Raw genomic sequence first — 13,649 nt, forward strand, 5'->3', positions numbered from 1 at the left:
AAAGTATAAATTACAACTACATATGGGGTTAAAGTATATATTACAACTACATATGTGGTTAAACTATATATTACAACTACATATGTGGTTAACGTATATAGTACAACTACAAATGTGGTTAACGTATATATTACAACTACATATTTGGTTCAAGTATGTATTACAACTACATATGTGGTTAAAGTATATATTACAACTTCATATGTGGTTAACGTATATATTACAACTACATATATGGTTAACGTATATATTACAACTACATATGGAGTTAAAGTATACATTACAACTACATATGGGGTTGAAATATATATTACAACTACATTTGGGGTTAACGTATATATTACAACTACAAATGTGGTTAACGTATATATTACAACTACATATTTGGTTCAAGTATGTATTACAACTACATATGTGGTTAAAGTATAAATTACAACTACATATGGGGTTAAAGTATATATTACAACTACATATGTGGTTAAGTATATATTACAACTACATATGTGGTTAACGTATATAGTACAACTACAAATGTGGTTAACGTATATATTACAACTACATATGTAGTTAACGTATATATTACAACTACATATGTGGTTAAATTATATATTACAACTACATATGTGGTTAACGTATATATTACAACTACAAATGTGGTTAACGTATATATTACAACTACATATTTGGTTCAAGTATATATTACAACTACATATGTGGTTAAAGTATATATTACAACTACATATGTGGTTCAAGTATATATTACAACTACATATGTGGTTAAATTATATATTACAACTACATATGTGGTTAAATTATATATTACAACTACATATGTGGTTAAATTATATATTACAACTACATATGTGGTTAAAGTATATATTACAACTACATATGTGGCTAAAGTATATATTACAACTACATATGTGGTTCAAATATACTTTAACTCCATGTTCCCACGTTATATATATTTACGCCATAGGAAGAGTTTATTAGATTTCATGTTATTTGAAAGGTCAAAACTTTAATTTGGAGGGAAACAAAAGTAAAATGGACAAATGACTCAGACACCATACTATATCCCAAAATAGATTCTTATGAAATGACAAATTTGACTTACTTAGACACTGGGTGATACTGGTACTTCCTGCTGTCATGGTGTAGCCGCCATCAGGACAGGCGATACAGGAGAATGCACCAGCAGTGGGTTGGTAGGTGTTGAAAGGACAATTAACACAGCTACCTCCATTCCCGACCACAAACTTGAACCCAGCAGTACAGGGAGCTGTGACAAACAAACCCAGTGTGTACTCTTAGACCAGAGCATTCAGGGTATTCTATTTCTGTGACAAACAAATCCAGTGTGTACTCTAAGAGCATTCAGGGTATTCTATTTCTGTGACAAACAAACCAAGTGTGTACTCTTAGACTAGAGCATTCAGGGTATTTTATTGTTGTACTTGTTCTGCATTAAACAATAATGTTTTTGTAAAAGAGATCCATCTACCTTAAATACTTATTTAACTTTATAATTCTTCAAAACGTTGACTTTATGTTCCGGCTGTCTAGAACTCATCTTAGTCTTTTGTAGTCATGGAGTTATCTCCCCTACACTGTTTATTTGAATAGACCTATTCTGATGTCCAATCCAACTGACATACACAAAGTCAAAAACATCTGTTGACATTAAAACTGTTAGCCACGGCCTTTGTTTGGGACGCCGATAAAACAGATTTTTTCATGTAGCCAAGTGTTGCGTGTTATACTTTTGATCTAATGCTTATTCGGAAAAAGTAAATTTAAACACTGGATTTTACTATTTTTCTATTCAAAAATTATATAAATGTAATACTATAACGTTTTGTGATCTCAGTAAGTGTTAAAATATGTATAACAAATCGTTATGTTGCAATACGTGAAGAACAGGCAACTTTAGGAGAAACTGAGCTGAGTAAATGAAAATTACATACAGGCTGTACACTCCGTAGCACTCGTGGCACCGGTTGTGAGTGTGGTAAAACCGTCTGGGCACGTCCTGCACATCCAGGACTCACTCTTGTTACGATAGTTTCCCTTTGGACAGGCTAAACAGGCGGCGCCTACTGAATGTGTTCCGGCAGGGCAATCTCCTGTACAACAAAAACGCCAGACAGTGGCCAATGATGATAAATGGAGCCTATATATGATCACCATTGATTTATGACAATTTAACTGGTTACTGTAAAACACAATATAAAAGAACCTTTACTTAACTGAACCATTTAATAATATAAGTAAATACATAAAACTACTAAACACAAAAAAGGTTTTTTTTACTTAACTGAACCATATAGTTAATAACTAAATATGTTCAATACCGAACTATATATAAGTTTTGTTCTGACTAAACAATATTACTGAACGAAATGTAAAGTTACCTACCTAATACAAATCCTACCTATATAAACCAGCTGACATGAACAGGAGCTGTCGGAGAACAGTATTTCTCGCCTATTCGTGATATATTATAAGTTAGTAAATATCAGTACATGTATCCTAACGGGGTCTCGATGGTAAACTGAGATAGTTTGAGTATCATTTTCCGTGTACAAAAATAGTAACTATACAAGATATGGACTACAGTGAAATTACATTGTCATATTTAGATGTATATCCAAATATTACAATATATTGTAACGATGAAAGAGATTTAAAAGTTTCACGGCATTAAAAAATGTCCCACGCCAAATTGAATTAAATATAAAGATGGCCCCAAGAATATGAATAATGGTTCAGCACATTGCTTGCACTATGTATAAATGCCTCAGACTTATATTCAACAGTTTATTGCGACTGGTGATCCAACACTGCACACAAACCTTACGGGGAACAAAATAGCACACGCTTTACACTCCATACACATGCCTTATTATAGACAACGGCCTAAAGCTTGTGGAATTTAAACACTGTCTGAAAACTTGCTTAAAAATCCTTTGACCAAGTCTACGTAAGACCGTATTGAGAGACGTGATCGTAGTCCTGTTGAGCTGTTTTTGGCCCTTAGATATGAAAAAAGGTTCAGCACATTGCTTTAACGTCAAATGCATGACTCAGCCTTATTACGTCAACAGTCTCTTGACTATAAAGATTTAAAACTGCTTGAAAAATATCTTGCAAAATAACTTCTACCTGAAGGTTGATGCCGATAACGACGGCGGGGTGACAACATTAGCCTCCGTTATAAGCGTGCCGATAACGAAGGCGGGGTGACAACATTAGCCTCCGTTATAGGCGTGCCGATAACGACGGCGGGGTGACAACATTAGCCTCCGTTATAGGCGTGCCGATAACGACGGCGGGGTGACAACATTAGCCTCGGTTATAGGCGTGCCGATAACGACGGCGGGGTGACAACATTAGCCTCCGTTATAGGCGTGCCGATAACGACGCCGGGGTGACAACATTAGCCTCCGTTATAGGCGTGCCGATAACGACGCCGGGGTGACAACATTAGCCTCCGTTATAGGCGTGCCGATAACGACGCCGGGGTGACAACATTAGCCTCCGTTATAGGCGTGCCGATAACGACGCCGGGGTGACAACATTAGCCTCCGTTATAGGCGTGCCGATAACGACGCCGGGGTGACAACATTAGCCTCCGTTATAGGCGTGCCGATAACGACGCCGGGGTGACAACATTAGCCTCCGTTATAGGCGTGCCGATAACGACGCCGGGGTGACAACATTAGCCTCCGTTATAGGCGTGCCGATAACGACGCCGGGGTGACAACATTAGCCTCCGTTATAGGCGTGCCGATAACGACGCCGGGGTGACAACATTAGCCTCCGTTATAGGCGTGCCGATAACGACGCCGGGGTGACAACATTAGCCTCCGTTATAGGCGTGCCGATAACGACGCCGGGGTGACAACATTAGCCTCCGTTATAGGCGTGCCGATAACGACGCCGGGGTGACAACATTAGCCTCCGTTATAGGCGTGCCGATAACGACGCCGGGGTGACAACATTAGCCTCCGTTATAGGCGTGCCGATAACGACGCCGGGGTGACAACATTAGCCTCCGTTATAGGCGTGCCGATAACGACGCCGGGGTGACAACATTAGCCTCCGTTATAGGCGTGCCGATAACGACGCCGGGGTGACAACATTAGCCTCCGTTATAGGCGTGCCGATAACGACGCCGGGGTGACAACATTAGCCTCCGTTATAGGCGTGCCGATAACGACGCCGGGGTGACAACATTAGCCTCCGTTATAGGCGTGCCGATAACGACGCCGGGGTGACAACATTAGCCTCCGTTATAGGCGTGCCGATAACGACGCCGGGGTGACAACATTAGCCTCCGTTATAGGCGTGCCGATAACGACGCCGGGGTGACAACATTAGCCTCCGTTATAGGCGTGCCGATAACGACGCCGGGGTGACAACATTAGCCTCCGTTATAGGCGTGCCGATAACGACGCCGGGGTGACAACATTAGCCTCCGTTATAGGCGTGCCGATAACGACGCCGGGGTGACAACATTAGCCTCCGTTATAGGCGTGCCGATAACGACGCCGGGGTGACAACATTAGCCTCCGTTATAGGCGTGCCGATAACGACGCCGGGGTGACAACATTAGCCTCCGTTATAGGCGTGCCGATAACGACGCCGGGGTGACAACATTAGCCTCCGTTATAGGCGTGCCGATAACGACGCCGGGGTGACAACATTAGCCTCCGTTATAGGCGTGCCGATAACGACGCCGGGGTGACAACATTAGCCTCCGTTATAGGCGTGCCGATAACGACGCCGGGGTGACAACATTAGCCTCCGTTATAGGCGTGCCGATAACGACGCCGGGGTGACAACATTAGCCTCCGTTATAGGCGTGCCGATAACGACGCCGGGGTGACAACATTAGCCTCCGTTATAGGCGTGCCGATAACGACGCCGGGGTGACAACATTAGCCTCCGTTATAGGCGTGCCGATAACGACGCCGGGGTGACAACATTAGCCTCCGTTATAGGCGTGCCGATAACGACGCCGGGGTGACAACATTAGCCTCCGTTATAGGCGTGCCGATAACGACGCCGGGGTGACAACATTAGCCTCCGTTATAGGCGTGCCGATAACGACGCCGGGGTGACAACATTAGCCTCCGTTATAGGCGTGCCGATAACGACGCCGGGGTGACAACATTAGCCTCCGTTATAGGCGTGCCGATAACGACGCCGGGGTGACAACATTAGCCTCCGTTATAGGCGTGCCGATAACGACGCCGGGGTGACAACATTAGCCTCCGTTATAGGCGTGCCGATAACGACGCCGGGGTGACAACATTAGCCTCCGTTATAGGCGTGCCGATAACGACGCCGGGGTGACAACATTAGCCTCCGTTATAGGCGTGCCGATAACGACGCCGGGGTGACAACATTAGCCTCCGTTATAGGCGTGCCGATAACGACGCCGGGGTGACAACATTAGCCTCCGTTATAGGCGTGCCGATAACGACGCCGGGGTGACAACATTAGCCTCCGTTATAGGCGTGCCGATAACGACGCCGGGGTGACAACATTAGCCTCCGTTATAGGCGTGCCGATAACGACGCCGGGGTGACAACATTAGCCTCCGTTATAGGCGTGCCGATAACGACGGCGGGGTGACAACATTAGCCTCCGTTATAGGCGTGCCGATAACTACGCCGGGGTGACAACATTAGCCTCCGTTATAGGCGTGCCGATAACGACGCCGGGTTGACAACATTAACCTCCGTTATAGGCGTGCTTAATATAAGGGAAACCCACCTCACTAAATATTATACCACTTGTTAAACGTAATAGACAAGTGTTCTAATGATATTACTTACGTTGACAAGCAAATGAGTTGTTTGATTTAGTGAACTGCGTGGTATAACCGTCCTGACAGGGAATACAAGAGGATCTCCACTTCTCATTAGAGTAGGTACCGATGGGACAGTCCTTACAGGTAAGGGTGGCAGTATCACTATAGGTCCCATGTTCATCACAGCCCACTGTGTAAAATATAAAACCAAATATGTGAAATATAACATTCAACCAATTGTAATATATAACACACTTCCGACTGCGTCAAATATAACACACATCCCACTGTGTCTAATATAACATCAAACTCAATATCTAGAATATATTATACAACCCAATTTGTCACATATAGTTTTACTTTGCTAATTATAGCGTACAGTCATCCGTGTAAAAAAAACCATTCAAACACAGACTTTCTTACATGTCTCATATAATCTATTGGGTAACAAATAACATATACAACCAACTGTGAAAAATATAACACGCATCCCACTGTGTCAAATATAACACACATCCCTTTGTGTCGAATATAACAAACATCCCACTGTGTCAAATATAACACACATCCCATGTATAGTATAACACAAAAACCTATATGTGAAATAAAACTCCACTATCCTCAATGTCCTTATTGATGTTATGTGAGACAATTTTTACACATCGCCACACATGTTGGTTATCAGCCCACTACCCTAAATGCTATTAGTTGAGACACAATTTACACATCGCCACACATGCAGGTTATCAGCCCACTGCCCTAAATGCTCTTAGTTGAGACACATGCTACACATCGCCGCATATGCGGGTTATCAGCCCACTACCCTAAATACCTCTTAGTTGAGACACATGTTACACATCGCCATACATGCGGGTTATCAGCCCACTACCCTAAATACCTCTTAGTTGAGACACATGTTACACATCGCCACATATGCGGGTTATCAGCCCACTACCCTAAATGTTCTTAGTTGAGACACATGTTACACATCGCCACATATGCTGGTTATCAGCCCACTACCCTAAATACCTCTTAGTTGAGACACATGTTACACATCGCCATACATGTGGGTTATCAGCCCACTAACATAAATGATGTAATGTGAGACTCATGTTACACATCGCCATACATGTGGGTTATCATCCCACTACCCTAAATGATGTAAGGTGTGACTCATGTTACACATCGCCACCCATGTGGGTTATCAGCTTACTGCACAAAGGCTGTACATGTACAACGAGACACTTACATATGTTACATTCAGCCTGGGAAGTGGCACCAGTCGTCTCAGTGATCAGCCCAGCTGGACACATATTACACTTAGTTTGGGCGCGGTCAGATCGGTTTCTGTAGAAGCCACGGGTACAGAGGTTACAGGACACGGTAGCAGAGCTGTACTCTGATCCAGAGGCACAGTCAACTAAAAACAAACGCATAATACACTAAAGAGATTAAAACAACCTATCTATGATTTGCTTAATGAAGAATTCTTCTTACATGAATGAGGGAAAGTTTGTAATACCATTGAGGTTTATGGTACGAATTTTCATAAAAAAGTAATATTGAATTTCTGTAAATCAAACTACAAAATTCCTTTTTATAGAAACCGGTGTTGGTGACTTACAGACACAATCGGAAGGCATGGTTGCGTTGATACCAAGGGTGACTTTGCCATTTGAACATGGCTTACACGTATCCTGCCATTTCTCATCCTGGTAAGTATCGTACCCACACTGTCTGCAGCCCATGGGAACCACTGTTCGGTTAAGATAGTAGCCTGGTGGACACCCAGCTGTAAAATAAACCATTCTGTCAAAGTCAATCGTCCTTTTTAGGAAATAACTCTAACGACAGTTAGACCAACTCATAAGTAAGCCCAACTTTAAAATAATGCTATAGCTTGGTGCCAATACGTACATGTATGCAAAATGGAAACAAAAACAATATGTTAAGGGCTGTTATTACACGGAAACCAAACAGAATACGGTCTCAATAATTATTCATGAATGTACATTCATCCCATTCGCGATAAAATTTCGTATGATTTTTGCCATTACTTATGTGCATATATCTTCTTATTGAAATCGAACCATTTGTAAGGAAGGTATTGCACAAAAACATACCAACCAATCAGAATCAAATTGACGCATGGATTATGAAGCGCTTTGGCAATTGAACATAGCCGCATGCGTGTCATATCAAATGTTGTTGAAAATTGACCATTTGAAGCCGATATTCATCAGGAACCAATTCAACAATCTACATGGATTAGATGTATTTATCATACAAGAATGTTCCACTTCAAACATGTCATTTTGTATGCGTATATCGAATTCGGTTGAAACGGACCATTTATGGCACATTTGGACTGATCTCCAGAAACTCACACCAATACCAATAATTGCCGATTTTCTCGGAAAAGCGGCGGATGAAAAACAAGCAATAATGGAGTCCAAAAAGAAAGATTTTCTGGATAAGGCCAACAGATGAGTGCAAAAAGACGCTCTTGTAGATAAGAACAAGATTGAAGCTCCTATAATAACCAAAGTGTCACATCTTCTAAATAAGAGCAGTACAAATGTAATTAATTAATGGCAAGTTCCTCAGAAATTGAATCTAACAAATAATATTTAACAATCACCATGAAAAAGGTTTCTAATTCACAATGATACGACATAGCGTAAAACATGATAAAAGAATGACATATAAGTATCGTTTGTTAGTGTATTGAACATACATGTACATTGTATCAAAATCATACCATTCAACACATAACCTTCAATTATTGGTTTCATCATATGCTTTCATTTTTGGTTATTGTGACTACGAAAAGTCACTGTGGCCTACATCTATTGGGATATACCGTCAATGTTCCAAAGGACTGTCTTACAATCAATGTAACCAAGGTCTGTAAATGGATTAACAGTCACTCTAACCTAGGTTTGTATATAGATTAAGAGTCAAAGTAACAAAGGTCTGTATATGGATTTACAGGTAATGTGACCAAGGTCTGTATATGGATAAACAATCAATGTCAACAAGGTCTGTATATGGATTAACAATCAATGTCACCAAGGTCTGTATATAGATTAACAGTCAATGTAACACAGGTCTGTATGTGGATTAACAATAAATGTCACCAATGTCGGTATGTGGATTAACAATCAATGTCACCAAGGTCTGTATATGGATTTACAGTCAATGTGACCAAGGTCTGTATATAGATTAACAGTCAATGTGACCAAGGTCTGTATATGGATTAACAGTCAATGTCACCAAGGTCTGTATGTGGATTAACAATCAATGTCACCAAGGTCTGTATATAGATTAACAGTCCATGTAACCAAGGTCTGTATTTGGATTAACAGTCAATGTAACCAAAGTATGTTTATAAATTTACAGTCAATGTGGTCAATGTCTGTATATGGATTAACAGTCACTGTAACCTAGATATATAGGGATTTACCGTTAATGTAACTACCGATTGTATTGAGATTAACGGTCACTGTAACCTGGATTTTTTGGGATCGACAGTCAATGTAACCCAGGTCTGTAGTCGGATTTACCGTCAAATGAACCACAGATATTTAGATTTACAATCAGTGTAACCAAGGCCTGTATATGGATTCACAGTAAAATTAAACAAGGTATGTATTGGGGTTTAATTTCAATGTTACCCAGGTCTCGGTTGAGATTGACAGTCAATGAAGCGAAGCACTGTATTGGTATTAACAGCCATTGTTTTCCATGTCCTATACAAAGTTGTTACTTATGTATCCCAGGTCCTCTTACAGACTTGTAGTCAGTGTTACCAAGGTAACAGACTTACGGACTATACAGGCGCTGGCAGAGGTTGAACCATTTCCTGCGGTTATCATGTTGTTCTGACACATAGTACAGGTTGTGGCAGCTGTTTCAGCCTTGAAATATCCTCGTGGACACTCTGTACAACTGCCTCCCACATCCTGGAAGCCCGGTGGACATTGTACTGTAACAGACAAAACCTCACTGTAACTAACCGACGATCATTCATCATTAACACTAAAGGAACCCCGCCCCATTGCGTTGTGTGTTAAACGTTGTACGAAACATCCACTTAACTTCCGTTTATATATAACTGTAGCACAGTCGGGCCTCGGCTCTATTGTTTATCATGTAGCCAAGGATATTAGAACGATGACAAAAAGAGCGATGGTGTATCAATCTTAAATCCAGGGTTCGAATCCCGGGCTCGTAGTCATAAAAAAGTCAAGTGTAAATATTGAAAACGGTATTCAGTTTTTAGCTTCTCTAAAATTCTTCAAAATATTTATCACCAGAGAGAGAAATTGGAATTGGGGATGGGCAGATAATCGGAGTTTGAGCATGAGAACGGTTTCTTGAATACGGGCCCCGATCTAGGCCCGCTGTTGACTTTTTTCTGTTTAAAAACAATGTTGTTGATTACATTGTGTTTATTTTGCATCTTTATTATTTCTCAAAAAGGTCCGAAAGGTATTGGGTCTTTTTTCAGAAAGGGTTTATCTTAGCTACAGAAATGCTGGAAAAAAAACAGCTTCAAACCACAGAAATACGTTTGGATGTTTTCCTCTGAGAAGTCATTTTAATTTTTGCAGTAAAGACATTTGGCATCAACAAAGTTTTTAGGTATTTCAGTGACTCACACTGCCATTCCTGTTCTAAAAGTGTGGCGATAGGCCGAACCAGTATGTGTATACCAAGCAAGAACTGTTAAACTAGAAAGATATGACACTAGCACTGAGCTCATTGCATACGAAGTCCTAGTTAGAACACCTCAGTTTGATGTCACAATTATTGTTTACGTTATATTCATCACAAAGCATGAAGGAACCATTGGGATAACGATTTTGAAGGTTACATTAATATATATTCTTTCCTTATCTCGAGGCTTTGACAGAAAAATCCCCAACCCAAAGGGTAGTGTTTGTATTAGGTTGTCTAACGCTCTGCGAATGGGTGAATCAGAGGCAATAACACTTATAATTTCAAAAAGCACACTACGAACTTTCCATCCGTAGACTGTAATTTGTAACTGACTCTATCATATATAGGTCTGAAGAAGAAGGTTGCTAAAATGCTAGCCTATTGGACCATATTTCGCTCCTCCATTCACGTTTTGGTGTAGTCGGAGAGACAATAACTCACAATTCTGGTTCAGTTTTAAAAGCTATGAAAGCGTCTGTACGTATTTATTGGCAATCGGCCAAGCGTTTTAAGAAGAAAATAAAACGTATTTTTTTTACAGAAGCACTACGCAAGACGGATAGCGGACGAGGGACAAAAGCCGATTGCAATTTGTTGCATGAAACTTCGTATCAGGAAACCCATAAGACCAGCTTTTTTGACATATTCATATATACTTATATGTAAGCACACTTACAAATACAATCCTCGACACCTGTAGCCTTTTTGTCCATTGTAGTCTTTAGAGGCGGACACTCTATACAGGAAGTCTCCCATTTATCAGGTTGGTAATACCCTTTGGTACAGTCCACGCATCTATTCATGTTGACATCAAGCTTCTGTCCGGCAGTACAATTGGCTGGAACACACACAACAAATAATTATAAACAGAGCTTTAAAAATAACTTACTAACGTTGATCTATGTAGGAACAAACCTACACGTCCTGTAGTCTACAAGCAGTTATCTTTGATCTGCGTAAGGACAAATCTACACGTCCTGTAGTCTACAAGCAGTTATCTTTGATCTGCGTAATGACAAACCTATACCTACTCTTGTCTACAAGCAGTTATCTTTGATCTACGAAATGACAAACCTATACGTCCTCTTGTCTACAAGCAGTTATCTTTGATCTGCGTAATGACAAACCTACACGTCCTCTAGTCTACAAGCAGTTATCTTTGATCTGCGTAATGACAAACATACACGTCCTCTAGTCTACAAGCAATTAACTTTGATCTGCGTAATGACAAACATACACGTCCTATAGTCTACAAGCAGTTATATTTGATCTGCGTAATGACAAACCTATACATCCTCTAGTCTACAAGCAGTTATCTTTGATCTGCGTAATGACAAACCTACACGTCCTCTAGTCTACAAGCAGTTATCTTTGATCTGCGTAATGACAAACCTATACGTCCTCTAATCTACAAGAAGTTATCTTTGATCTGCGTAATGACAAACCTACACGTCCTCTAGTCTACAAGCAGTTATACACGTCCTCTAGTCTTCAAGTAATTAGCGTTGATCTGCGTAAGGACAAACCTACAAGTCCACTAATTAAAACTATACTGTGAGGCTTATATACTAGTTTACAATGTATTGTGTTATTACTATGGGTGGTTTTATCACAATCAGTGGAGTTATTCGTCCTTATTAACCTATGATGAAACGCATTTCTGTATCATATCGTGAAGGTGATGTTATATTTCTAGAACTTGTATTTCATGTAATTATATATAAAGCTATTCTCCTTTTGATTATGAACAGAAACTTACCAACTGTACATTCACTTTCCTTCTTCGTCGACGTGCCGGAAGTGATCATGCCGTTTCCACACAGTGTACACATGGAGAATTTACCAATATCGTTGTCTTTGAAATAACCTATGTCACAGTCCTTACAGGTTCCGTTTGATAACTTTTCCTTCCCACTGGCACAGAAAACTTGATACAAAACAACAAATACTTGTTAAAACATAAAGCTCCTCTGTCGCAATACAATGCCAATCTATAGAGAGCAAGCTCTCTATAATGATAATGATAATTTCATTATCATAATATAACACACGTCATCCAAGCTATATTGAAGATTTATGTCATTCACGAAGCGCACATGGAACGGCTTTTATTTCAGTCCCCTTATGATGGCCCCTGCTTACCCACAGTTTCCCATGGATGGACCCCTGCTTGCTTGCGTACAGTTGTACAAGGACGGTTCCCTGCTTTCTATCATCCTGCATGGATGACTCCCTAAGTACTATCATTCTCCAAAGGATCGTACCCTTCTTACTATCAGTCTCTCAAAGATGGACATCTACTTACTATCATTTCCCTAAGTTTTGCCCCCGGCTTGCTACCATTCCCCAAGGATGGCCCCTGCATAATTTCATTCTCCCAAGGATGTCCCTTGCTTACTCTCAGTCTCCAAAGGATGGCCCCTGCTTACTCTCAGTCTCCCAAGGCTAACCCCTGCTATCTTTGTTTGTGCCCCAAGGATGACCAACAGACTAATCTCATATTCGTACTCATACATACCCTTTTTACCCTTTAACCTCCCCCCCCTCCTCACCCCGCCAAAAACAAAAATTACCACCTTTGTTACTTTCCTTCCCCTCAAGGACTGTCTCCTACTAAATACCATAATCTCTCTCTAAACTACTGTTCGTCATTTACACCATATGTCCCCACTACTTAATATTGGTCCCTACTTACTCTCACAGTTTGAGGAATCTGTGGAGTTTTCAAGGCGTGTGGACTTAATGTCTGGACAAGTGTGACACATCTTCTGCTGCGGCAGGTTCTGGAACGTCCCAAGAGGACAGCCTTCACATGCCGTATCATCATCATTTCTCTTAGTCCCAGCAGGACAGTCACCTAAAACCAACAAAGCCACTATTATTATATTTTTTTCAAATTAAGTTGGAATTTGCTGTTTTTGAACATTCACCGGCTATCAAGAAAAATTCAAAGAAAATGTATAGCGTTTCTGCACGACTACGACAGGCGACACTAGAGGCATGACAAGCATTGATTGAACAATCACTAGAGGCATGGCAAGCATTGATTGAACAATCACTAGAGACATGACAAGCATTGATTGAACAATCACTAGAGGCATGC

General features: G+C 40.8%; 1 protein-coding gene across 1 annotated transcript in view; it reads right to left on the minus strand.

Annotated features, from left to right (window-relative positions):
• LOC110466382 (major surface-labeled trophozoite antigen 417-like) overlaps nucleotides 1-13,422 on the minus strand; it is a 22,532-nt gene extending 9,110 nt beyond the window's left edge. Inside the window, exons 1-9 of the mRNA XM_021522832.1 lie at nucleotides 13,242-13,422; nucleotides 12,306-12,473; nucleotides 11,223-11,384; nucleotides 9,651-9,809; nucleotides 7,446-7,613; nucleotides 7,071-7,241; nucleotides 5,847-6,011; nucleotides 1,968-2,126; nucleotides 1,118-1,282 (exon numbers count right to left, since the gene is read on the minus strand). Of these exons, the coding sequence (XP_021378507.1) occupies nucleotides 1,118-1,282; nucleotides 1,968-2,126; nucleotides 5,847-6,011; nucleotides 7,071-7,241; nucleotides 7,446-7,613; nucleotides 9,651-9,809; nucleotides 11,223-11,384; nucleotides 12,306-12,473; nucleotides 13,242-13,311 (1,387 nt within the window). The 5' untranslated portion in view covers nucleotides 13,312-13,422. The remainder of the gene's footprint in view (nucleotides 1-1,117; nucleotides 1,283-1,967; nucleotides 2,127-5,846; nucleotides 6,012-7,070; nucleotides 7,242-7,445; nucleotides 7,614-9,650; nucleotides 9,810-11,222; nucleotides 11,385-12,305; nucleotides 12,474-13,241) is intronic.
• Between the last annotated feature and the right edge of the window lie 227 nt (nucleotides 13,423-13,649).

Source organism: Mizuhopecten yessoensis, unplaced genomic scaffold (genome assembly GCF_002113885.1).
Source record: "Mizuhopecten yessoensis strain PY_sf001 unplaced genomic scaffold, ASM211388v2 scaffold1669, whole genome shotgun sequence".
Classification (NCBI taxonomy): domain Eukaryota; kingdom Metazoa; phylum Mollusca; class Bivalvia; order Pectinida; family Pectinidae; genus Mizuhopecten; species Mizuhopecten yessoensis.